The sequence below is a fragment of the Mobula hypostoma genome, chromosome 4 (genome assembly GCF_963921235.1).
Source record: "Mobula hypostoma chromosome 4, sMobHyp1.1, whole genome shotgun sequence".
In the NCBI taxonomy this organism is placed as follows: Eukaryota; Metazoa; Chordata; class Chondrichthyes; order Myliobatiformes; family Myliobatidae; genus Mobula; species Mobula hypostoma.
The window spans coordinates 2,822,994-2,849,814 of record NC_086100.1 but is presented as its reverse complement, the minus strand read 5'-3'; the positions used below and the strand labels follow the sequence as shown (position 1 = coordinate 2,849,814).

At 47.8% G+C, this 26,821-nt stretch overlaps 1 protein-coding gene across 2 annotated transcripts in view; it reads left to right on the top strand.

The window, feature by feature from the left end:
• The window catches only part of p3h2 (prolyl 3-hydroxylase 2), a 114,023-nt gene that overhangs the window by 54,253 nt on the left and 32,949 nt on the right, over positions 1 to 26,821 (top strand). Inside the window, exons 2-7 of one of the 2 annotated variants that reach the window (XM_063045246.1) lie at positions 11,672 to 11,824; positions 13,231 to 13,420; positions 16,214 to 16,345; positions 16,795 to 16,937; positions 17,848 to 17,937; positions 24,807 to 24,902. In XM_063045246.1, coding sequence (XP_062901316.1) covers positions 11,672 to 11,824; positions 13,231 to 13,420; positions 16,214 to 16,345; positions 16,795 to 16,937; positions 17,848 to 17,937; positions 24,807 to 24,902 — 804 coding nt within the window. The remainder of the gene's footprint in view (positions 1 to 11,671; positions 11,825 to 13,230; positions 13,421 to 16,213; positions 16,346 to 16,794; positions 16,938 to 17,847; positions 17,938 to 24,806; positions 24,903 to 26,821) is intronic. The other variant, XM_063045247.1, reaches the window with a different exon arrangement.

Sequence of the window (26,821 nt, the reverse complement as noted above, 5' to 3'; positions counted from 1 at the left end):
GTGGAGAAATGGCAGATGGAGTTTAACCGACCGAATGTGCAATACATAGAAACATAGCAAATAGGTGCGGGAGTAGGCCATTCGGCCCTTCGAGCCTGCACTGCCATTCAGTATGATCATGGCTGATCATCCAACTCAGAACCCTGTACCAGCCTTCCCCCCATACCCCCGATCCCTTTAGCCACAAGGGCCTTATCTAACTCCCTCTTAAATATAGCCAATGAACTGGCCTCAACTGTTTCCTGTGGCAGAGAATTCCACAGATTCACCACTCTCTGTGTGAAGAAGTTTTTCCTAATCTCGGTCCTCAAAGGCTTCCCCTTTATCCTCAATACTGCACCTTGGTAGTTCAAAAGTTAAAAAAAAAAAGTACGTGGTTAAGGGCAAGATGCTTAACCACAAGCATAGGTGCAGAATTAGGCCATTCGGCCCATTAAGTCTGCTTGCCACTTCATCGTGGCTGATTTACTATCCCTCTCAACCCGCCTTCCTCCCCATAACTTTAAGCTGTAAGAAATGATCAACCTCTGCTTTAAAATATACCCAGCAATTTTGCCTCCACAGCCACAATTCCCCAATTCACCGCTCTCTGGCTAAAGCAATTCCTTCTCATCCCTGTTCTAAATGGATGTCCCTCTATTCGAAGACTGTGTCCTCTGGCCTAGACCACCCCCACCCCCCCCACTATAGGGAACATCCTCTCCACATCCACTCTATTGAGGCTTATCAACATTCGATAGGTTTCAGTCAGATCCCCCTTATTCTTCTAAACTCCAGCGAGTATAGGCCCAGAGGCATCAAATACGTTTCATATGTTAACCCTTCCATTCCCAGAATCATTCTCATGAACTTCCTCTGGACCCTCTCCAATGCCAGCACACCTTTTCTTAGATAAGGGGACCAAAACTGCTCACAATACTCCACGTGCAGTCTGATGGATGCCTTACAGAGCCTTGGGAATAATCCTTGCTTTTATATTCAGTTTATATATAAACAGCAGCCAGGATGTGCACTACAAGTTACAGCTGAAAATAGAAAAAGCGTGTCAGAAGGAAAATGTCAAGATAATTATGGGAATTTTAATATGCAAGTGAATTGGGAAAGTCAGGAAGGTACTGGATCTCAGGAGAGGGAGTTTGTAGAATGCCTACGGGATGGCTTTTTGGAGCAGCTTGACCACAAGCCCACCAGGGGACCGGCTGTTTTGGATTGGGTGCTGTGTAACGAACCTGAGGCGATTAGGGAGCTGGAGGTAGTGAAACCCCTTGGAAGTAGTGATCATAATATGATTGAGTTCCGTTTCAAATTTGAAAAGGAGAAGCTGGTATCAGGTGTATCGATATTTCAGTGGAACAAAGGAAATTACAGTGGCATTGAGAGGAACTGGCCCAAGTCGAGTGGAAAAGTAAGCTAGATAGAGGGACAGTAGAGCAGAATTGGAAGAAATTCCTACAAGAAATAAGGAAAGTGCAGGAAAAATATATTCCAAGAAAAAAGAAAATCATGAGTGGAAAAATGGCATGAATGTGCCTAACAAGAGAGGTTAAGGCTAAAATAAAAGCAAAAGAGACGGCATACAAGGAAGCAAAAATTAGTGGGAAAACAGACTGGATGACTTTTAAAAACTTACAGAAGGAAACTAAGAAAGTCATTAGGAAAGAAAAGATGAATTATGAAAGGAAGTTGGCAATTAACATAAAAAAGGATACTAGGAGTTTTTTTAAATATATGAAGAGTAAAAGAGTGACACGGGTAGATATAAGACCGATTGAAAATGATGCTGGAGAAATTATAATGGGTAACAAAGAGATGACAGAGAAACTAAGTGAGTATTTTCTTCACAGTGGAAGACATTAGCAACATACCTGATAGCCAGAGGTCTCAGGGAATAGAATTAGCTACAGTCAAGATTACTAGAGAGAAAGTACTTGGGAAGCTAAATGGACTAAGAATAGGTAAGTCTCCCGGACCAGATGAGGTGCACCCATGGGTTCTGAAGGAGGTGGCTTTGTAGATTGTGGAGGCATTAGAAATGATCTTCCAGGAATCAATAGACTCTGGCATGGTTTCAGAGGACTGGAAGGTCACAAATGTAGTTCCGCTGTTTAAGAAAGGAGGGAGGCAGCAAAAAGAAAATTACAGACCTATTAGTCTGACATTGGTAGTTGGAAAGTTATTGGAGTCGATCCTCAAGGACGAAGTTATGAAATACCTCGAGGTGCATGACAAGATAGGCCCAACTCAGTGTGGTTTCATGAAGGGAAGATTCTGCCTCACCAACCTATTGGAATTTTTTGAGGTAATCGCAAATAAGATTGACAAGGGAGAGGCTGTGGATGTTGAATATTTGGATTTTCAAAAGGCTTTCGATAAGGTGCTGCATAAGAGGCTTCTTAATAAGATGAGAGCCCATAGAATAACGAAAAATATTGGAATGGGTGGAGCATTGGCTGATAGGCAGAAAGCAAAGGGTGGGAATAAAGGGATCCCATTCTGATTGGTTGTCGGTTACTAGTGGTGTTCCGCAGGGGTCGGTATTGGGGTCACTTCTTTTAACAATGTATATTGATGATTTAAATCATGGATTAAGTGGTTTTGTGGCTAAGTTTGCGGATGACACCAAGATAGGTGGAGGAGCAGGAAGTGTTGAAGAAACGGAAAGGTTGCAGAGAGACTTGGTCAGTTTAGGAGAGTGGGTGATGAGATACAATGTTGAGAAATGTACGGTTATACATTTTGGAAAAAGAAATAATTGGGCAGATTATTATTTAGGTGGGGAGAAAATTCAAAAATTGGGAGTGCAAAGGGACTTTGGGGGGGGCGCCCTCAGGCAGGATACCCTAAAGGTTAACCACCAGGTTGGATTGGCAGTAAGGAAAGTGAATGCTATGTTGGCATTCATTTCAAGAGGAATAGTATATAAGAGTGAGGAGGCATTAATGAGGCTCTATGGGGCACTGGTGAGACCTCATTTGGAATACTGTGTGCAGTTTTGGGTCCCTATCTTAGAAGGGATGTACTGATGTTGGAGAGAGTTCAGAGAAGATTTACGAGGATGGTTTCTGGAATGCAGGGGCTAACATATGAGGAGCGTTTGTCGGCTCTTGGACTGTATTCATTAGAGTGTAGAAGAATGAGAGGGAATCTCATAGAAACATTTCGAATGTTGAAAGGGTTGGACAGAGTAGATGTGGAAAGGCTGTTTCCCTTGGTGGGTGAGTCCAGGACAAGAGTCCACAGTCTTAGAATTAGGGGGTACCCATTTAAAACAGAGATGAGGAGAAATTTTTTTAGCCAGAGGGTCGTGGATTTATGGAATTCGTTGCCACATACAGCTGTGGAGGCCCGATCATTGAGCGGGTTTAAGGAGGAGATTGATAGGTATCTAATTAGTCAGGGTATCAAGGGATATAGGGAAAAAGCGGGAAATTGGAACTAGATGCGAGAATAGTTTAGCTCATGGTGGAATAGCAGAGCAGAATCGATGCTCCTTTGTCTTGTGATCTTGTGTGATCTTGTGATATTCGAAATAGATGCTAACATCGCATTTGCCTTTGCACCTCAGATTTTTGAATTTTCACTCCATCTAGTAAATAGACTATGCTTTCATTTCTTCTACCAAAGTGCATGACCGTACACTTCCTGACACTGTATTCCGTCTGCCCTTTCTTTGCCCATTCTCCCTATCTGTCTGTCCTTCTGCAGATACCGTGCTTCTTCAACACTACCTGCCCCTCCACAAAGTCTGTCAAAATGCTCAGCATTTGTTTGTGTGTGTGGGGGTGTGTGTGTGTGTGTGTGTGGTGTGTGTTTGTGTGTGTGTGTGGGTGGGTGTGTGTGGATGTGTGTGTGTGTGTGGTGTGGGTGTGTGTTTGTGTGTGTGTGTGGGTGGGTGTGTGGGTGTGTGTGGTGTGTGTGTGTGGGTGTGTTTTTGTGTGTGTGTGTGTGTTTGTGTGGGTGGGTGTGTGGATGTGTGTGTTTGTGTGTGTGTGGTGGGTGTGTGTGTGTGTGTGCGGTGGGTGTGTGTGTGTGTTTGTGTGTGTGTATGTGTTTGTGTGTGTGTGCGGTGTGTGTGTGTGTTTGTGTGTGTGTGTACGCGCTTGCGTTTGTGTGTGGATGCAGCCGTGTCTGGGCTGCTGAGAGACGAGCTGCATCCTGTATTCCAGAAGTTTGCTGGTACGTCTCGCATTCCTGCAGTGTGAATGAGCACGTACTACTGTGTGGGCTGGAGCAGAGCAAATGTTTATCACTTCTCAATCTTCCCGGCCAAGAGCAACTCGCTTTTACAAACAAGAGAAGTGGTGTGGGGAACTTCAGTTAAAACTGGCTCTACTTCCTTAGAGGTTGTTGAGGATATGTGATGTCATCTAAAACTTTGACAAACTTTATAGTTGTGTGACTGGCTGTGTCACTGCCTGGTATGGAAACGCCAGTGCACTTGTATGGAAAATCGTAGGGGATACGGCTTAATCCATCATGGGTGAAGCCCTCCCCACCATTCAGCACATGGAGCATTGTCGTAGGAAAGCAGCGTCCATCGTCAGGGACCCCCACCACCCAGGCCATGCTCTCTTCTCACTGCTGCCATCTGGAAGAGCTGTATAGGAACAGTTATTACCCCTCAACCATCAGGGTCTTGAACCGGGGGGATAACTTCACTCACCCCATCACTGAACTGCTCCCACAACCTATGGACTCACTTTCAAGGACTGTCCATCTCATGTTCTCAGTATTTTTGCTTATTATTATTACTATTTTGTGTTTTCTCTTTGTATTTACTGTGTATGTTCTTGGGGTTGTATTCGGTGATGTGTACAGTATATATATATACACTTTGATAATACATTTACTTTAAACTATGAACCATTCATCTGAAGGTTCATCATGTTGGTTAGCAGGGTGCAGGTGCTGTGAGGGTGTCTTTCTGTTGTTGCCCTGTCTGGGGAGTGAAGATGCCACAGCAACAGCCAGCCTCATCAGCCTTCCCTGTTTCTCCACTGAACAGAACACCGAACACTGCAGCACAGTACGGGCCTTTCCGCTCACGATATTGTACTGACCTCTAACTTACTCCAAGATCAGTCTAACCGTTCCCTCTCCCAAAGCCCTCCATTTTTCTATCATCCATAAGGCTATCAAAGAGTCTTTCAATGTCCCAAATGTATCTGCCTCTATTTATTTAGCGATATAGAAACATAGAAAATAGGTGCAGGAGTAGGCCATTTGGCCCTTCGAGCCTGCACCGCCATTCAGTATGATCATGGCTGATCATCCAACTCAGAACCCTGTACCAGCCTTCCCTCCATACCCCCCGATTCCTTTAGCCATAAGGGCCATATCTAACTCCCTCTTAAATATAGCCAATGAACTGGCCTCAACTGTTTCCTGTGGCAGAGAATTCCACAGATTCACCACTCTCTGTGTGAAGAAGTTTTTCCTAATCTCGGTCCTAAAAGGCTTCCCTTTTATCCTCAAACTGTGACCCCTCGTTCTGGACTTCCCCAACATCGAGAACAATCTTCCTGCATCTAGCCTGTCCAATCCCTTTAGGATTTTATATGTTTCAATAAGATCCCCCCTCAATCTTCTAAATTCTAATGAGTATAAGCCTAGGCGATCCAGTCTTTCATCATATGAAAGTCCTGCCATCCCAGGAATCAGGGAGTAGGCCAGTAACCCAGGCGACACCCATTCTAACCTGAAAGGAATCATGGGAGAATTTACAGTCAGGTAACCTACCTGCTCTGTCTTTCTACTGTTGGTGAAAACCCTCACATTCCGTGGGGAGGATCCGCAGTCAACGCCGGAATTGAACTCTGAACTCCGCACCGTGCTAACTGCTACACTACTGAGGCGCCCACCACCCATAGCAGAGTAGACTCGATGGGCCAAGTGGTGTGATTTCTGCTCCTACGTCACAGGGTTCTGGAAGAACTGGAGGGATTCTGGATGTGGTAAAGAGATTGGGTCAGAGGGAAATAGTGAGATTGGTGGAATTACTGTGGGCTAGCAGGACTCAACAGGCTGAAAGGTGTTTCCAGCAGTGAGTCCAGAATCAGAATCAGGTTCCATATCACTGGCACGTTTCATGAAATCTGTTGTTTGCAGAAGTACAGTGTGACCCATAGTAACAAAACAATAACATTACAGTATGATAGATTTATATACCATTTGAAGATGTCCTGGATGCTGGGGAGACTGGTGCCCATGATGGAGCTGGCTGAGTTTACAACTTTCTGCAGCTTTTTCTAATCCTGTGCAGTAGCCCCTCCATATTATAGGACCATCAGAATTTGGACATTTGGCCAGTCGAGGCTCTGCCACTATTTCATCATGGCTGATCCATTTTCCTTCTCAGCCCCAATCTCCTGCTACTCCCTGTATCCCGTTCTGCCCTTCAACTTCTGCCCTAAATATACATAAAAACTGGCCTCCAGTGTCAGCGAATTCCACAGATTCACTACCCTCTGGATTAAAAAAAATTCCTCCTCATCTCCATTCTAAAAGGACGCCCGTGTATTCTGAGGTCTTAAGACCATAAGACATAGGAGCAGAATTAGGCCATTCAGCCCATTGAGTTGCTCTGTTCCTCCACCATGTCCCTCAGGTTTGAGGCTGTGCCCTCTAGTTCTGGATACCCCCAGCAAAGGAAATATCCTCTCCACATCTACCCTATCTAGTCCTTTCAACATTTGGTAGGTTTCAATGAGATCTCCACGTATTCTTCTAAATTCCAGTGAGTACAGCCCCAAAGCTGCCAAATGCTCCTCATGTGTTAACCCTTTCATTCCAGAATCATCCTCATGAACCTCCTCTGGACTCTCTCCAATGACAACACATCCTTTCTGAGATACGAGGCCCAAAACTGTTGACAATACTCCAAGTGCGGCCTGACCAGTGTCTTGTAAAGGCCCAGCATTAACTCCTTGCTTTTATTTTTAATTCACCTTGAAATAAATGCCAACATTGCATTTGCCTTCTTTACCACAGTCTCAACCAGTAAATTAACCTTCTGGGAGTCTTGAATGAGGACTCCTAAGGCCCTCTGCACCTCTGATGTTTGTATCTTCTCCCCATTTAGAGAATGGTCTACACTGTTGTTCCTTTTACCAAAATACGTTATCGTACATTTCCCAACACTGTATTCCATTTGACACTTTTTTTGCCCATTCTTCCAATTTGTCTAAGTCCTGCTATAAGCACATTGCTTCCTCAGCACTACCTACCCCTCCACCTATCTTCATATCATCTGCAAACTTTGCCACAAAGCCATCAATTCCATTATCTAAATCATTGATAAACAATGTGAAAGGTAGCGGTCCCAATACTGACCCCTGAGGAACACCACTAGTCACTGGCAGCCAACCAGAAAAGGCCCCTTTTATTCCCACTCACTATCCCCTGCCTGTCAGCCATTCCTCTATCCATGCCAGTATCTATCCTGTAATGCCATGGGAATTTATCTTGTTAAGCAGCCTCATGTGTGGCACTTATCAAATGCCTTCTGAAAATCCAATTAAATGATATCCACTACTTCTCCTTTGTCCAGCCTGCTTGTTACTGCCTCGAAGAACTCTATAAAAGATTCGTCAGGCAAGATTTCCCTTTACAGAAACCATACTAACTTTAACTTATTTTTATCATTAGTCTCCAAGAACCCCAAAACCTCATTCTTAATAATAGACTCCAACACTTCCACAACCACTGAGGTTAGGCTAACTGACCTATAATTTCCTTTCTTTTGCATTCCTCTCTTCTTAAAGACTGGAGTGACATTTGCAATCTTCCAATCCTCCAGGACCATGCCAGAATCAAGTGATTCTTGAAAGATCATGACCAATGCATCCATTATCTCTTCAGCAACCTCTCTCAGGACCCTGGAATGTAGTCCATCTGGCCCAGGTGACTTTCCTACTTTAACACCTTTGAGTTTGCCGAGTACATTTTCCTTTGTAATAGCAATGTCACTCACTCCTGCTCCCTGACACTCACGGACCTCTGGCACACTGCTAGTGTCTTCCACAGTGAAGACAGGTGCAAAGTACCCATTAAGTTCATCTGCCATTTCTTTGTCCTCCATTACTACCTCCCCAGCATCATTTTCCAGTGGTCCAATATCAACTCTCACCTCCCATTTACTCGTTATATAAACTATAAAAACTTTTGGTATCCTACTTTCTGTTACTGACTGGTCTGCCCTCATGTTTCATCTTTTCCCTTCTTATAGATTTTTAGTAGCCTTTTGTTGGATTTTAAAAGCTTCCCAATCATCCAACTCCCACTGATTTTTGCTACCTTATATACCCTTTTCTTGGATTTTATGCAGTCCTTATTTTCCCTTGTCAACCACGGTTGCCTAGTTCTGCCATTTGAGAACAACTTCTTCTGTGGGACATATCTATCCTGCACCTTGTGAAGTATTCCCAGAAACTTCAGCCATCTCTGCTCTGCTGTCACCTCCACCTGTATCCTCCTCCAATCCAGCAGGACAAGTCCCTCTTTCATCCCTCTGTAATTCCCTTTATTCCATTGTGATACTGATACATCTAATTTATGCTTCTCCCTCTTAAACTGCAGTATGAATTCAATCATATTATGATCACTGTCTCCTAAGGATCCCTTTATGATAAACTTCCAAATAAGATCTGGGTTACTACACAACACTCAATCTAAGATAGCCTTTCTCTGAATAAGCTCAAGCACAAGCTGCTCTAAAAAGCCATCTCATGGGCATTCAACAAGTTCCCTCTCTTGTGATCTGACACCAACTTGATTTTTCCAACCCCCTTGCATATTGAAGTCCCCCATTACAATTGTGTCATTACCCTTTCCAGCTCTTTCTGCAATCTCAACCCCACATCTTGGCTACTATTTGGAAGTCTATATATGATTCCTATAATGTTATTTTTTACCCTTGCAGTTTCTTAATTCCGCCCACAAAGATTCAACATTCTCTGACCTATGTCACCTCTTTCTAAAGATGTAATTCCTTCTCTTGTCGTGTTGTGAGCAGTTTCCATCTCTTACCAACAGAGCCACACCGCCACCTATGCTTTCCTGTCAATACAAAGTACATCCTTTGATGTTAATTTCCCAACTGTGGCCTTAGTTCAGCCACAATCAGTGATACCCATAACGTTGTTCCAACTAATCTCTAGTTGCGTCACGAGTTCGTCCATCTTATTCGGAATGCTACGCACATTCAAACACAGCACCATCAGTCCTACATTCTTCGCCCTTTCTGAATTTTGCCTCCGTGGTACAATTGAACTCTTTGCTCTGTCTGCATTTGTTCCCAGTCATTGCCTTGTCCTTCCTTACATTCATGGTACACCCATCATCTACTTGTAAACCTGCTGGCTCACCCTCAGCTCTATCATACTGGTTCCCACCCCACTGTCATATTAGTTTAAACTACTCCCAACAGCTCTACAAAACCTGCCTGCAAGAATATTGGTTCCCCTCGGATTCAAGTGCAACCTGTCGCTTTTGTACAGGTCCCACCTGCCCCAGAACAAGTCCCAATTCTCCAGAAATCTGAATCCCTGCGCCCTGCTCCAATTCTTCAGCCACGCATTTATCTGCCACCTCACTCTATTCCTACCCTCACTGCCGCATGGCACAGGCAGCAATCCTGAGATTACTACCCTTGAGGTCCTGCTTCTCAGCTTCCTTCCTAACTCCCTGTGTTCTTTTTTCAGGACCTCCTCCCTTTTTCTTCCTATGTCATTGGTACCAATATGTACCATGGCTTCTGGCTGCTCACTCTCCCTTTTCCAGATATTGTGTACACATTCAGAATCATCACCAACCCTGGCACCTGAGAGACAAAGAACCGTCTGTGTTTCCTTTTTACATCCACAGAATCGCCTATCTGTCCCCCGACTATAGAGTCCCGTATCACTGCTGCCATCCTCTTCAGTGAGTGTAGGCTCCCCCCGCCGCCCAACAGTATTCAAAATGGAGTACTTATTGTTAATAGGGTCGGCCACAGGACCTACACTCTCCCACCGGAGGAAACATCCTCTCCACATCCACTCTATCAAGGCCTTTCAACATTCGATGGGTTTCAATAAGGTCACCCCTCATTCTTCTGAATTCTGGTGAATACAGGCCCAGAGCCACCAACGCTCTTCATATGACAAGCCATTCAATCCTGAAATCATCTTCATGAACCTCCTTTGAACATTTTCCAGTTTCAGCACATCCTTTCTAAGATAAGGAGCCCGAACCTGCTCACAATACTCCAAGTGAGACCTCACCAGTGCTTTATAAAGTCTCAACATTAAATCCCTGCTTTTATATCCTAGTCCTCTTGAAATGTATGCTGACATTGCATTTGCTTTCCTCACCACAGGCTCAACCTGCAAGTTAACCTTCAGGGAATTCTACACAAGGACTCCCAAGTCCTGTTGTGCCTCAGTTTTTTGTATTTTCTCTCCATTTAGAAGATAATCAACCCTTTCATTTCCTCCACCAGCTCCATGGCCATACACTTCCCGACACTGTATTCCATCTGCTATTTCTTTGCCCATTCTCCTAATCTGTCTAAGTACTCTTGTAGCCTCTCTACTTCCTCAAATTACCTGCCCCTCCACCCATCTTCATATTGTCTGCAATCTTTGCAACAAAGCCATGAGTTCCATCATCCAAATCAACACCATGTAAGATAAAAAGAATGGGATCCAACACAAACCCCTGTGGAACACCACTGGTCTCTGGCAGCCAGCCAGAAAAGGCTCCCTTTATTCCCACTCTTTGCCTCCTGCCAATCTATGGTAGGATATTTCCTGTAATACCTTGGGCTCGTAGCTTGTTCAGCAGCCTTGTGTGTGGAACCTCGTCAAAGGACTTCTGAAAATCCAAGTACACAACATCAACCAATTCTCCTTTGTCTTTCCCGTTTGTTATTTCTTCAAAGAAGATTTGTCAGGCAAGATTTTCCCTTGAGGAGACCATGCTGACTACAGCCTATTTTAACATGTGCTTCCAAGTACCACGAAACCACAACATCCTTAACAATTGACTCCACAATCTTCCCAACCATTGAGGTCAGACTAACCTGCCATTAATTTCCTTTTTTCTGTCTCTATCCCTTTCTGAAGAGTGGAGTGACATATGCAATTTTCTAGTCTTTTTGGAACCATTCCAGAATCTTGTGATTCTAGAAAGATCATTACTAATGTCTCCACAATCTCTTCAGCCACCTCTTTCAGAATTCTGGGGGGTACACCATCTGGTCTGGGTGACTTATCTACCTTCAGACCTTTCAGTTTCCCAAGAACATTTTGTCTAGTTATGGTAACTTCACATACTTCGTGCTCCCTGACTCCTGGAAATTCTACCATACTGCTAGTGTCTTCCAAATTGAAGACTGATGCAAAACACTTATTCAGTTCATCAGCCATATTGTTGTCCCCCATTACTACCTCTCCAGTATGGTTTTCCAGTGATCTGGTATCCACTCTCGGCTCTCTTTCACACTTTATGTACACTATGTGAAGAAACTTTTGGTATCCTCTTTAATATTATTGGCTAGCTTACTTTTCGTATTCCATCTTTGCCTTAATGACTTTCAGCTGCCTTCTATTGGTTTTTAAAAATGCTTTCCATGGTATTCCTAGAAATTTGCAAGTGTAAATGTGGGTAATGCACTATGTGTCTCTTCCAGCTGGGTGAACTGGACAAGGCAGCAGCTGCTGCCCACACCTTCTTCTTGGCCAACCCCGAGCACGTGGAGATGAGGCAGAGCCTTGAGCGCTACAGGCAGATGGAGGGCGTCCAGGAGAGCCACTTCGCCGACCGGGAGATACGACCGTACATGGTAGGGTGTGCTGGGGCTAGGGACGGTGGAGATTGTCAGTCCCTGCCTTCTGGGAATCTGCCATCCAGTGGGCCGGTGTGTAGGTAGCTGGATGTCTAGTGATGGGGGTTCCAGGTTCAAAGGTTCACCTTATTTTCAAAGTATGCATGCAGAATACAACCCTGAGATTTGTCTTCCCCAGATAGCCACAAAATACAGGAAACCATAGAAGTAGTTGAACGAAAGACATCAATCACACCCTGCATGAAAAGAAAAAGAAAAACTTGCAAACCCCTCCCTTGCACGAAAACTAACAGATCACCCACAAGGAGGGAGAACAAGAACATCAAACTCCAAACTCTCAGCGCTCCAAGCTGCAACAAGAAAGAAAGGGTGAGAACTGAAGAAGATAAAAACACAGACCTGAAAGAGGTTGTGAACTACAGTTAGTTTAAACTGGTCCAATCCATAAATCTCAGAATTTCGATAGCATCTCCGTGATCATTGCGATCCTCCAAGGGCTTTGACTCGATCCAGTGGCCACTCCCAAGGGCAGTAGCCCAGCCAGCAGCCCCTCCCAGGACAGTGACTCGAACTAGTGGCCCCTCCCAAGGACAGTGACTCGAACCAGCGACCCCTCCGAGGACCGTGACCGGAACCAGTGGCCCCTCCCAAGGACAGCGGCTTGCTGTCCTCTGCATTTGCCTTGATGTTTCAATTTTACTTGATGTTTTAATCAGTGAGAAATATTGTCAGTTATGGTCCTTTGTCTCATCTCTGAGCTTCTCCTCGTGCTCACATTTGTCTCCTGGAGCTTTCTTAGGACAGTAGAGTGCTAGCTCGCTCAATTGAACTGCAGACTCTTAGTCACAGGGCTCAACAGTTTCAAAACAATTAAAATGTTAACAGTAAGTGGGAGACATAGCAAAGCTGAAGTGATTGACTATCTGGAAGATGTCACCCAAGGAATCATTGTTCTCTTGACTGGGCTGTACCAGGCTGGGACACTGTGCATTGACAGGCAACCAGTGGGCCACTGGCATTGCCTTCCCGATGGACGGAGCGAGTGGAACTGGTGTATGGCCTGTGTCGTGGAAGTAGAGGAAGCCATGGTGTGACATGTCAGAATGGGAGTGGGGATTGGAATTAAAGTGATTGGCCACTGGGAAATCCTGATTTCTGCAGTTGGAGCTGAGATGCTTGACCAAGTGGTCCCCCAGTCTTCAGGATCCTGGTGAGGTCAGGGTCAGAGGTCACAGTGGGGTCAGGGGTCCCAGCAATGTCGGTGTTGGTCAGTGAACAGCAATCACCGGTGGTGGGTGTGGGGGACTGCTGGTTTTGGCACGGTGGGGTGAGGGTGGGGGTATGGGTGCGGAGGGTGCAGTTGAAGTTCTGTGTGAGCTGTCCCATGGCTGCTTCATTGGCAGGAGGCCTTTAACAGGGGGCTGAAGCACTTTGAGGAGGAGGAGTACGGTCTGGCCATCACTGCGCTTGAAGAGGCCCTGAGTCAGTTCTGGCAGGCGGAAAAGGAGTGCAGGGCCTATTGTCAGGGCCCGCTGGTGTTTGACAGTCGGACCCAGCAGTGGCGGGGCCTGCACCTCTATGAAATTATCACAGGTATGTCTGTGTTTGTCTTTACTGGGAGTCCACCATTCCCTCAGTAGGGAAACAGCCTGTCAGTGTGAAAGTTCAAAGTAAATTTATTACCAAAGTATTATACGTCACCTTACACAACCCTGAGATTCATTTTCCAGTGGATATTCACAGTAAATACAAAGAAACACAATGGAATCAATGAAAAACCACACACAACAGGATGGGCAAACAAGCAATGTGTAAAAGTCAACAAACTGTAAATATAAAAATAGAAATAAAGAAATTATAATAATAAATAAAAATAAACAGATAAATAAGTAAGCAATCAACCGAAAACATGAGATGAATAATCCTTGACAGTGAGTCCATTGGTTGATGGGTCAAGTGACGTTGAGTGAAATTATCCCCTCTGGTTCAGGAATCTGATGGTTGAGGGGTAATAAATATTCCTGAACCCGGTGGTGTGGGTTCTGAGGCTCCAGTATCTCCTTCCTGATGGCAGCAGTGAGAAGAGAGCATGACCTGGGTGTGGGGTCCCTGATGATGGATGCTGTTCTCCTGTGACAGCGCTCTGTGTAAATGTAGAGATGGACTGGGGAAGGTGGAAAGGGCAGGATGTTAAATATTCCTGGTATAAAACAGCGCAGAAACATGCCATTCAGTACATCTGCCCATACTGAACAGGGTGCCCATGGTTAATGGTTGGGAATCCCTGTTGTAAATTTTTTTATCCATGTACCTGTCTTAATTGTTCCAATTCAAGATTGTTTAATGTCATTTCCAGTACAATAAAATAATTGTTACTCTGGATCCGATACAGCAGAAAAAACATAATAAGATAAAGAACACAATAATAATTTTAAAAAAGCACTACACAGATTGATATTATGTCCATAAAGTGACACTAGGCACAGGAGTGTCTGTACATAAGGTGACTCTGACAGGAAATGATAAAATAGTGGTGGTTGGAGGTGTGGAGGGGTGGGTTAGTGGGTGGAGGTGTTGATCAGACTTGCTGCTTGTGGAAAGTAACTGTTTTTGAGTCTGGTGGTCCTGGTGTGGATGCTACATAACCTCCTCCCTGATGGGAGTGGGACAGACAGTCCATGAGCAGGGTGGGTGGGACCCTTCATGATGTTTCTGGCATCTTTCTGTATAAATGTCCTCAATAGCAGGTAGGCTGGTGCTGGTGATGCGTTGGGCAGTTCTGATGACCCATTGTAGAGCTTTCCTGTCTGTCATGATGTAGTTTCCATACCCTGCAGTGATATAGCATGTTAGGATGCTACACCAGGGAAAGTGGGACGGTTTGCACCTGAACAGGAAGGGAACCAATATCCTAGTGTGAATGTTTGTTAATGCTGCACGGTGGGATTTAAAGGAGAGTTGCAGAAAGAACCAGAATGCCTGAGCAATGAGTGGAGAAGTTGTGAAGGCAGATGTTGGTAAGATCTCAGACAAAGTCAGGAATTAAAAAGTTCTGCATGGTGCGACTAGTGTCCTGAGCTGCGTACATTTCAAAGCAAGTGGTATTATAGGAAAGGTAGACGAGCTCAGGGCATGAATCAGCCGCTGGAATTACGACGTTGTAGCCAGCGGTGAGACTTGGTTGCAGGAGGGGTAGGACTCAGAGTTCCAGGGTTCCATTGTTTCATACCTGGCAAAGCGGGAAGAGGGGTGGCATTGTTAGTCAGGGAAAATGTCACAGTGCTGCATCAGGACAGACCGGAGAGCGTCACACGGTGCTGCGTCAGGACGGACCGGAGAGCGTCACACGGTGCTAAGTCAGGACGGACCGGAGAGCGTCACACGGTGCTAAGTCAGGACAGACCGGAGAGTGTCACACGGGACAGACCGGAGAGCGTCACACGGGACAGACAGGAGAGCGTCACACGGTGCTAAGTCAGGACGGACCGGAGAGCGTCACACGGTGCTAAGTCAGGACGGACCGGAGAGCGTCACACAGTGCTGCGTCAGGACAGACAGGAGAGCGTCACACAGGACAGACAGGAGAGTGTCACACAGGACAGACAGGAGAGCGTCATACGGTGCTGCGTCAGGACAGACCGGAGAGCTAGACCAGTGAAGCATGATAGGTGAACTGGAGAAATAAGAAAGGTATGGCTATGTTAATGGGGCTATATTACAGACCACCCAACAGGCCTTGGAATTTAGAAGAACAGATTTGTAAAGATCGCAGACTGTTGTAAGAAATGTAAGGCTGTTATAGTAGGTGATTTTAACTTTTCATATTGACTGGGAATCCCTTACTTGTAAAAGGATTAGGTGGGATAGAGTTTGTCAAATGTGTTCAGGAAAGTTTCTTTCAGTACGTAGAAGTCCCAATGAGAGAGCGTGTGATACTGGATCTGCTGGTAGGGAATGAGGCAGAGCAGGTGACAGAAGTCTGTGTAGGGGAACGCTTTGTATCCAGTGACCACAATGCCATTAGTTTCAAAGAATATACAAAGAGATAGGTCTAGTTCACAGGGTGAAGTTCTAATTTAAAGAAAGGACAATTTTGACTATCAGAAATGATCTGGCAAGTGCGGATTGAGACAGGCTGTTTTCTGGCAAAGATCTACTTGGTAAGTGGGAGGCCTTCAAAAATGAAATTTTGAGAGTACAAAGCTCGTATGTGCCCGTCAGAATAAAAGATACAGACAACGGATGTGTGGAGTGTTGTTTTTCAAGAGATGTTGAGGCCCTGGTTAAGAGGAAAAAGGTGCAGAGCAGGTATAGGCAGGTAGGAACAAATGAGGTGCTTATGGAGTGTACTGTAACCCTTCCTCCTCCTCTCCCCCCCCCCTCCAGCTCACTACCTACAGGTGCTGGTGTGTGAACACAGCTGTGTGAGGGAGCTCTCGACGCGCGCAGGCCGACTCTCGCCCATTGACAGCTACCTGCCCCTGCACTACCACTGCCTGCAGTATTCCTACTACAAGGGTGAGACTGCACACCGCACACAGACCTGGACCGCGTACACCGCACGCCGACCCGGACCGCGTACACCACACGCCGACCCGGGCCGTGTCCGTCCCAATACCCTCACCAAGAATCCACTGACATTTCCAGCTTGTGATATGACCATAAGACCCAGCTTCTTGCTTCATTCCCCCCCTCCTCCACCCACTTGGCTCCATCTATCACCTTCTAGGTTGCCCTTCTTCCCTCCCACCCCCACATTCGGGCTCCGTCCTCCTTCCTCTCCAGTCCTGATGAAGGATCTGGGCCCAAAACGTCAGCTGGTTATTCATTTCTGTAGATGCTGCCCGACCTGCTGAGTTCCTCCAGAATTTTGTGTGTGTTGTCCTTTTCAATTGTACACTTTCCTGTGTGGTGACCTCTGGCCAGAGTCCAGGCCCCGACTCACCTCTCCCTCTCTCCCTCTGCAGTGAAAGACTACAAGAAGTCACTGGAGGCCGCGCGGTCATACCTGCTACTGGTGCCTGAGGATGCGGACATGCTGGCAAGCGTAGCCTCCCACCAGCATCTGCTTCAGCGGGAGAGAGACCCTGCCTTTGTCGACCCTCGCCAGGTCTGTGCTGTCCACCGCCGGTCCCACCCACCCAGGAATGCCACCAACCCCTCCCCACAAACCAACTGCACCCAAAGCCCCCCACACACACATACACACAGGGCTATTCGGCCCATCTCTGGGGCAGGCAGGGGTGGGCAGTTAAGACCATAAGACATCGGAGCAGAATTAGACCATTCGGCCTATCAAGTCTGCTCTGCCATTCCATCATGGCTGGTTTATTGTCCCACTCAACGCCAATCTCCTGCCTTCTCCTCATAACCTTTTGACACCCTGACTAATTAAGAACTGGTCATCTTCAGTTTTAAATATACCCATTGACTTGTCCTCCACAGCCACCTGTGGCAATGAATTCCACAGATTCACCATCCCCTGCCTAAAGAAATTCCCCTTCCAATGGACATCGCTGTATTCTGAGGCTGTGCCCTCTAGTCCTAGACTTCCCTGCAATAGGAAATACCCTCTCCACATCCACCCTATCTAGACCTTTCAATAGTCATATGTTTCAATGAGATCACCCCTCATTCTTTTAAATTCCAGCAAGTACAGGCGCAGAGCTATCAAATACACCTCATACATTGACCCTTTCATTCCCATAATCATTCTTGTGAACATCCTCTGGCCCCTCTTCAATGCCAGTACATCTTTTTTAGATAAGGGGCCCAAAACTCTCAGAATACTTGGTGAAGTCTGACCAATGTGTTATAAAGCCTCAGCATTACATCCTTGCTTTTACGTTCCAGTCCTCTCAAAATGAATGCCAACATTGAATTAGCCTTCCTCACAAATGACTGAAGAATCCCTCCCCCTCTCAGCACACATGGCCCTGTCAGCCCAGTCTCGGGGAACAGCCAGTGCTGTGTGCAGTGCCTGTGAGTGACGCCTGTTGTCGGTGTGTGTGTGTGCGCAGGAGCTGGTCCAGTACATGGAGAGGTATCGGCTGGAGAAGAAGCTCTTACAGTCCCTCGCAGTGGATTGGGAATTCACGTACGTGGATCCGGTAGGTGGGAGAGGATGAGCCCATGCCTCTGTAATCCGGCTGGGGTGGGGGAGGGGGAGATCACAGGGCACCACCCTAACGTAACGGTTTGCCCTATGGTGTCTCAGCTCGGACCGTCAGTGTGCAGTTCTGATATCCTCTGCACGCAAGTTTCTCCATTCTACCTGCGATTTCCTCCCACGATACGACGACGTGCCGGTTGTGAATTGGTCATTTTAAATTGTCCTGAGATGAGGCTGCGGCTTGTTGGGCCAAAAGTGTGACAATGTTGGAAGGCTACAGCAGGGACTGTGCAGTCTGTGTCTCATGATTTGGGACAGGATGGGATGGTGGCAGGTAGTTACAGAACAGTATAGTGCCGGGGAGCCTCACTCCGTGTCTAACCGTGATGGTGTGTGAAGGGAGATTCACTCTGTGTCTGACCCTGATGGTGTGTGGAGGGAGATTCACTCTGTGTCTGACTCTTTTTTTACATAATATCTTTATTACAAATTCATTTCTACAATATATTCAAACCAGTGACTAACAGAATTACTACACTACAAATAGACAAATGACATTAAACTAAAATGTTTCCATCTCCGTCAATGACGGCAATAACACCCCCCTCCTCCCGCGGAGCCCAACGGTCCCAGAACGCCTCTACGGTGGCCATGGAGAGCGCGTGTTCCTTCTCAATATTTTCCCGAGCACGAACATACCCCCTAAGCATGGCCAGGCAGTCTACCCGGGCAGATCCTCCCACCACCCGTTTGCAGGAGCCACGGATGGCTGATTTCACCAGCCCCAGGAGCAAGTTGACAAGGACATCCTCATCCCTCCATGCCCCCCTCTTTACTGGATGACCGTATGTAAATAGGGTGGGGCTAAAGTGTACCCAGAAGGTGAGAAACAGCCCACGCAGATACACAAAAAGGGGTTGCAGTCTCACACACTCCATGTACATGTGGTACACGGTCTCCTCCATCCCGTAGAAGTGACATGCAGCTGGGAGATCCGTGTACAAACTAAAGAACTTATTGCAGTTCACCGCTCTGTGCAGAAGCCTCCACCCAGATTTCCCAGGTGAATGGGAAGAACTCCCTCGTAAAAGGACTTCCACCGGGGACCCCCTCACCTCCAGGTGGAAAGACTGACCGCCATGGCGTGTCGGGACGGTGGACAAGGGCAAGGAAGTGGAGGGTGTGGAGCAGCAGCCCATACAGATACCTCCAACTTGTATCCCTGAATGGGATTGTGGGTGTTGATGAAAGACGGCTCAAATTGTGTGGATTCGTCTCTCGGATAAGGCTGCGGGGCCTGGGCCCGACCAGCAGCTCAGCTTGAGTCGATCCACATACCCGAGCCGCACTGACATCCGTTGAGGTAGGGCAAGGGTCGGCCAGGACTCCGCCCTCTGCCAGAGGAGGGGATTCCCGGCGTGAGGCAACCATGTTCCAGACTCTCAGTAGGTCCTGATAGAAGCCGGGCAGACTCCGCAAAGCAGCATGGCTGACGCCCGCCAGTGGTAGCTGCGTGTCTTCGTGAAGACAGCAGCCCCTCCGGAGGAAGAAAGTTGCCAACACGTGCCACCTGGGAGGGTGTTCGGCGTACAGGAATCTCTGCAGAGTCCAGAGGCGGAGAGCCACCAGTCGCGTACGTACACACACCAGCGACTGTCCTCCCTCTCCCACTGGGAGACTCAGAACCGCTGCAGAGACCCAGTGTTTCCTGTTACCCCAGAAGAAATCCACTAACTTCCTCTGCATTCTCGCAACTAAAGGGGCAGGAGGGGCCAAGGTGACCATCTGGTACCACAACATGGAGACCACCAGCTGGTTTATGACCACCACCCTGCCTCGATAGGAAAGCACCCTGAGAAGGCCTAACCAGTGCCCCAGCCGGGCCATGACTTTCGTCTCCAGGTCCTGCCAGTCCGCCAGCCAGGTCTCCCCAGAAGGACTCAAGTAGGCTCCCAGATAGAGGAGACGTCTGGTGCTTCACTCAAAAGCTTTAACCTCCTCCGTCAGGGGATCCACTTGCCACTGACCCACTAAGAGTCTGGAACGTTTCGCCCAGTTGATCTAGTGGAGGGTGCCGCCGAGAAAACTTCTTGGCATTCGCGCACCCTCTGCAGATCACTGGGATCTGTCACCATGAGGAGTACGTCGTCGGTGTAGGCCAAGAGGACGACCTCCATGTCCGGTTCACGCAGAACCAGACCTGTCAGCCTTCGCCAAAGAAGGCTCAGGAATGGCTCGACACAGGTCGCATACAATTGGCCGGATATGGGGCACCCCTGACGTACTCCTCTTCTGAAGGGAACAGGTGCTGTCAGTGATCCGTTGATCTTAACAAGGCGCTCTGCGGCAGAGTATAGGAGCCGAACTCGGGCCACAAAGTGTTGTCCGAGCCCAAAACCTTGCAGAGTGTCCACCAGGAAACTGGTCTACCCAGTCAAATGCCTTCTCCTGGCCAAGAGAAAGAAATGCTGCCGGGGACCCAGTCTCCTGTTGCAGGTGAATCAGGTCCCGTACTAAGTGGGCATTGTCCTGGATGGAGCGGCCCTGGACTGTGTAAGATTGGTCAGGATGAATCACCTGTCTCAGTACTGAACCAAAACAGTTGGCCATTGCCCGGGCGAAGATCTTGTAGTCCGCGCACAAGAGGGAGACCGGCCTCCAGTTCTTTAGCAGGCGGAGGTCTCCCTTCTTGGGCAGTAAGACCACAACAGTTCTCCGCCATGAGAGAAGCATTTCCCCGGTGGCTAGGTCTCCCCTAGGACAAGACTGTAATCATCTCCCAGGACATCCCAGAAAGCCTGATAAAACTCTACACTCAGTCCATCTAAGCCAGGGGACTTGCCCCTCTGGAGTTGCTGAAGGGCAGTGGACAACTCCTCCCGAGCCAGGGGTGCATCCTCTGGGCTGACCTTAGGCAAATCTTTCCAGACCTCACTGCACGCCTCTGCATTTGACAGATCTGGTGAGAATAAGGACCGATAGAATGAGCGGACTTCTTTATTGATTTCATCAGGGTCCGTGATGGAGAAGCCATCAGCAGCCAGTAATTCCACTAGCTGCTTTTGAACTCCCCGCCACCTCTCCAACGAGTAGAAGAAGGGTGAGCCACGGTCCAAATCCTGCACCTCGGGACTGCTGGAACTGCAGATTCCTTAGTGCGTCCTTCTTCTCCTGGTGTTCCTGCCATGGAAGTTGGTCCCAGTGGTCAGACCAAGACGGGACTTTAGGTCAAGCAATGCTCTCTCAAGCCACTGAATCTCAGAGCCCCGCCTCTGTCAACCCCCTAGTGTACTCCCGACATAAAAAATGGATGTGGGCTTTGCCCACATCCCACCATAGCCGAAGGGAGCAGAAATCTGCCCGTTTCTCTCTCCAGGTGACCCAGAACGCTCGGAACAAATCCTGGAATCGGCTGTCCTCCAGCAGCCGGTTGTTAAAATGCCAATACCCGGATCCGAGCATGACACTGGCCGCATGGAGGACGCCGACACGTGGGAGATGTGAGCCCGAGAGATATACAGGCGGTCTATGCGGGAACCTCCCTCTCCAGACCTTCTCGAGAAGGCGCTAGAGTCGGGGTGAAGATTCCGCCAGCTGTCCACCAAGTCAAAGGAGCCAACTAGCTCCTTTAACTTTTTCGCCGGTGCTGGGTCGCGTTGGAGGCCCGAGCGGTCCTCCACCTCGAGGGTACAGTTGAAGCCTCCCCCGAGGATGATGCGGTCCCCAGGATCGATGGAACTCAGCAGAGTGGACAGCTGACAGAATAGGCGCGTCTGCATCACCCCACGCCTCGGAGCATACACATTGATAAAATAAAGAGGTATATCATCCAGGCGCACAGCCAGGTGGAGCAGGCGGCCGGGCACGACATCCTGGACTCTTAGGATTTCTGGCTGGAAGGTCCGGGCCAACAGGATCGCCACCCCGTTAGAGTTGGAGCTGAGGTAGCTCATGTAGACCCCGCCCTGCCACTCCATGAGTCAAGCGGACTCGTCCCCCGGGATGGTATGGGTTTCCTGCAGGAAACTCATCGCACATCTCCCATCCCTGAGGACTGAGAGATTGTTATATCTGTGGAGAGGGCCCCTGCTACCATCCATGTTTAGACTAGCTATGGTGAGCTTCATGTCAGGAGTACACTAGGCCTCGGCACCAGTACCCTTCCCGGTGAGAGTGGAGGAGCTCTCAACCACAATATCCCGAAGAAAAGCAAGAATGCTCTTTGCTGTCCGGGCCCGAGTGTTGCCAACGCCACCCTGTGACCCGTCATCTCCCAAAGGAGCGAGGCTGCTTCCCTCACCAGGTCATCCAGGAAGGATTCAGCTGTCGCCTGTTATTCCCTGACACAGCATTCCTCTTCCCCTCCCCCTTCCATCTGAGGGTGACGGGCAGAGACTTGACCAGCCTCGGCAATCTAGACCAACAAAGAGAGGCTAGTTTCGGCCGATGCTTCACCCTCAGAGGTGAGAATGAGCTTTCTGATTTCCTCCACAGGTATCAATACCGATTTCTCAGGAGGGGTGAGGATGTTCATTGTCTCGCTATCAAAGGGGTCTCCCACACCCCCATCTTCCTCCCCGTGTTTTCTAATAGACGGCTGCACTTGTAACCCACACTGCACAGCGGGTACCTCACTCATACCTGCCCGCTCCACCGTCGCATCAGCCTTATCCACAGTTACGACAATGGAGGGATAATCCCCAGGGACTAGTTGATGGGATCGGCATGCAGAGTACGTCACCCTCCCCAGGAGACGGGTACGAGGTGGACCCCAGTAACTCTGGTCCTAGGGGTCAACCAGCAGCCTGAGGCCGCTCTCTCCTCTGCACTTGCATTATTCAATACACTTGCCTCCAGGGAGGCACTAACTGCTCAGTCCTGGGTGAAGGGCTCCAGGGCTGTCTCAGTTGTGCAAACAGGGCTAACACTACCTTTCTGCACAAGCACTCCACCTACCACAGTACTGGAGGCTACATCTGGGGATTCAGGTCTGGAACCAACCTCCACCCGGATTCCCACCTCTTCCTGGGACTCCCCCGCACCTACCCTCTTGCCCTGCCCTCTTGGGGGAACATTCCCGTCTCCTCTTCACGCCGGAGGGGCACACGCTGCAGGGTTCACTGATGCAGCGACACTCTCCAATTCCATCGCCACTTCCCCGAACTTCCCGCTCCACTTCAGGGCAAGTGGGCCTGGGCTCTGCGTTCTCGGGGTCCGACTTGTTAGGGTGTTTGTACAAATCCCTTTTCCAGAAAAGTTGGGATATTTTCCAAAATGCAATTAAAACAAAAATCTGTGATATGTTAATTCACGTGAACCTCTATCTAACTGACAAAAGTACAAAGAAAAGATTTTCAATAGTTTTACTGACCAACTTAATTGTATTTTGTAAACATACACAAATTTAGAATTTGATGGCTGCAACGCACTCAACAAAAATTGGGACAGAGGCATGTTTGCCATTGTGTTACATCACCTTTCCTTCTAATAACACTTTTTAATCGTTTTGGAACTGAGGATACTAATTGTAGTAGATTTGCAATTGGAAATTTTGTCCGTTCTTACTTGATATAAGACTTCAGCTGCTCAACAGTCCGTGGTCTCCGTTGTCTGATTCTCCTCTTCATGTTGCACCATACATTTTCAATAGGAGATAGATCTGGACTGGCAGCAGGCCAGTCAAGCACATGCACTCTGTGTCTACAAAGCCACGCTGTTGTAGCCCGTGCAGAATGTGGTCTGGCATTGTCCTGCTGAAATAAGCATGGACGTACCAGGAAGAGGCGTCGCCTTGATGGCAACATATGTCTCTCTAAAATCCTAATATACGCCTCAGAGTCAATGGTACCTTCACATACATGCAACTCACCCATGCCGTGGGCACTGATGCACCCCCATACCATCACAGATGCTGGCTTTTGCACCTTTCGCTGATAACAATCTGGATGGTCGTTTTCATCTTTGTCACAGAGAACTCGACGCCCGTTTTTTCCGAAAACTAGCTGAAATGTGGACTCATCTGACCACAGCACATGGTTCCACAGTCCTTCGGTCCATCTGAGATGAGTTCAGGCCGAGAGAACTCGCTGGCGATTCTGCATAGCGTAGATGTATGGCTTCCTCCTTGCGTAATACAGTTTCAAGTTGCACTTCTGGATGCAGCAACGGACTGTGTTGAGTGACAATGGTTTTCCGAAGTACTCCCGAGCCCAGGTGGCTATAATTGTCACAATAGCATGACGGTTTCTTAGGCAGTGCCGCCTGAGGGCTCGAAGATCACGCGCATTCAACAGTGGTTTCTGACCTTGCCCTTTACACACTGAGATGTCTCTGAATTCTCTGAATCTTTTCACAATATTAGGTACTGTAAATGTTGAAAGACCTAAATTCTCTGCAATCTTCCGTTGAGAAATGTTCCTTTTGAACTGACTAACAATTCTCTCACGAATTTTGGCACAAAGGGGTGAGCCACGACCCATCCTTGCTTGCAAAGACTGAGCCTTTGATGGACGCTACTTTTATACCCAGTCATGATACGTCACCTGCTACCAATTAGCCTGCTTAATGTGGAGTCTTCCAAACCAGTGTTACTTGAATATTCTGTGCACTTTTCAATCTTATTTTAACTCTGTCCCAACTTTTGTTGAATGTGTTGCAGCCATCAAATTCTAAATTTGTGTATATTTACAAAATACAATTAAGTTGGTCAGTAAAACTATTGAAAATCTTTTCTTTGTACTTTTGTCAGTTAAATAAAGTTTCACGTGAATTAACATATCACAGATTTTTGTTTTTATTGCATTTTGGAAAATATCCCAACTTTTCTGGAAATGGGGTTTATATTTCTTCAACCAACATACATCAAAGTTGCTGGTGAACGCAGCAGGCCAGGCAGCATCTATAGGAAGAGGCGCAGTCGACGTTTCAGGCCGAGACCCTTCGTCAGGACTAACTGAAGGAAGAGTGAGTAAGGGATTTGAAAGCTGGAGGGGGAGGGGGAGATGCAAAAATATTTCTTCTCCGCTTTCTTGCCCCGAACAGGCTGCACCCCGTCCCCTGCCAGAACCCCCCTGCACGTAGCGTCAAGATCTCCCACCTGAACCACGGGGGCAGGAGCAGGGGCTGAAACAGGCACAGGACAGGAATGGGCAGAGGCAGCTGGAGATTGATAGGGAGTGAGACAGGGCTGTGTGTGTGGAGGGGGGTGTGTGCCATGGGTTGGAAAGGTCTAGCCTCTGGGGCAGTTGTTCTCAAGTGACCATAGAACATTGAACAAACGGCACAAGGACAAGCCCTTCGGCCCACAGTGCTGCTGCTGACCAGTCAACAAAATTGAATTGAATTGACTTTATTACTTACATCCTTCACATACATGAAGAGTAAAAATCTTCACATTACGTTTCTGTTTAAATGTGCAATGTGCAATTTATAGTAATTAATAATAAATATTATGTACAACAGGATAGTCATATAACATAGGAATACAATTGTGTCAGCATGAATTAATCAGTCTGATGGCCTGGTGGAAGAAGCTGTCCCGGAGCCTGTTGGTCCTGGCTTTTATGCTGCGGTACCGTTTCCCAGATGGTAGCAGCTGGAACAGTTTGTGGTTGGGGTGACTCAGGTCCCCAATGATCCTTCAGGCCCATTTTACACGCCCGTTCTTGTAAATGTCCTGAGTCATGGGAAGTTCACATCTACAGATGCGCTGGGCTGTCCGCACCACTCTCTGCAGAGTCCTGCGATTGAGGGAGGTACAGTTCCCATACCAGGCAGTGATGCAGCCAGTCAGGATGCTCTCAATCGTGCCCCTGTAGAAAGTTCTTAGAATTTGGGGGCCCATACCAAACTTCTTCACCCGTCTGAGGTGAAAGAGGTGCTGTTGTGCCTTTTTCACCACAAAGACAGTATGTACAGACCACATGAGATTCTCAGTGATGTGGATGCCGAGGAACTTAAAGCTGTTCACCCTCTCAACCCCAGATCCATTGACGTCAATAGGGATTAGCCCGTCTCCATTCCTCCTGTAGTCCACAATCAGCTCCTTTGTTTTTGCGACATTGAGGGGGAGGTTGCTTTCTTGACACCACTGTGTCAGAGAGATGACTTCTTTCTTCCCTGTAGGCCACCTCAGTATTGTTTGAGATTAGGCCAATCAGTGTAGTGTCATCAGCAGATTTAATTAGCAGATTGGAGCTGTGGGTGGTGACACAGTCAAGGGTATACAGAGAGTAAAGGAGGGGGCTTAGTTCACAGCCCTGAGGGGCTCCTGTATTGAGTCAGAGGGGCAGAGGTCAGGGAGCCCACTCTTACCACCTGCCAGTGATCTGACAGGGAGTCCAGGATCCAGCTGCACAAGGCTGGGTGAAGGCCGAGGCCTCTGAGCTTCTTGTCAAGCCTGGAGGGAATTATGTTGAATGCTGAACTGTAGTCCAAGAACAGCATTCTCACATAATCCTCCTCCTCCAGATGTGTAAGGACGGTACGTAGAGCAGTGGCTATTACGTTATCTGTCAATCGGTTGTGTCGGTGGGTGAATTGTAGGGTGTCCAGTTTGGGTGGTGGCAAGCTGCAGATGTAATCCTTGACCAGCCTCTCAAAGCATTTGCTTATTGAGATGAGTGTGACAGGACACCAGTCGTTCAGACATGTTACCTTAGCCTTGTTAGGGACAGGGCAATGGTGGATGTTTTGAAGCAGGAGAGGGAGAGATTAAAAATATCTGTAAGCACACCTGCCAGTTGTGCTGCGCACGTCCTGCGTACCCGTCTTGGGATGCCGTCCGGTCCTGCAGCCTTGGCGACTGTCCACTCGGAAACACCTGCGTACTCAGCCTCGGAGATGACCAAGCTGGTGGTCGCATCCTCTGCAGGTCTCCTCAG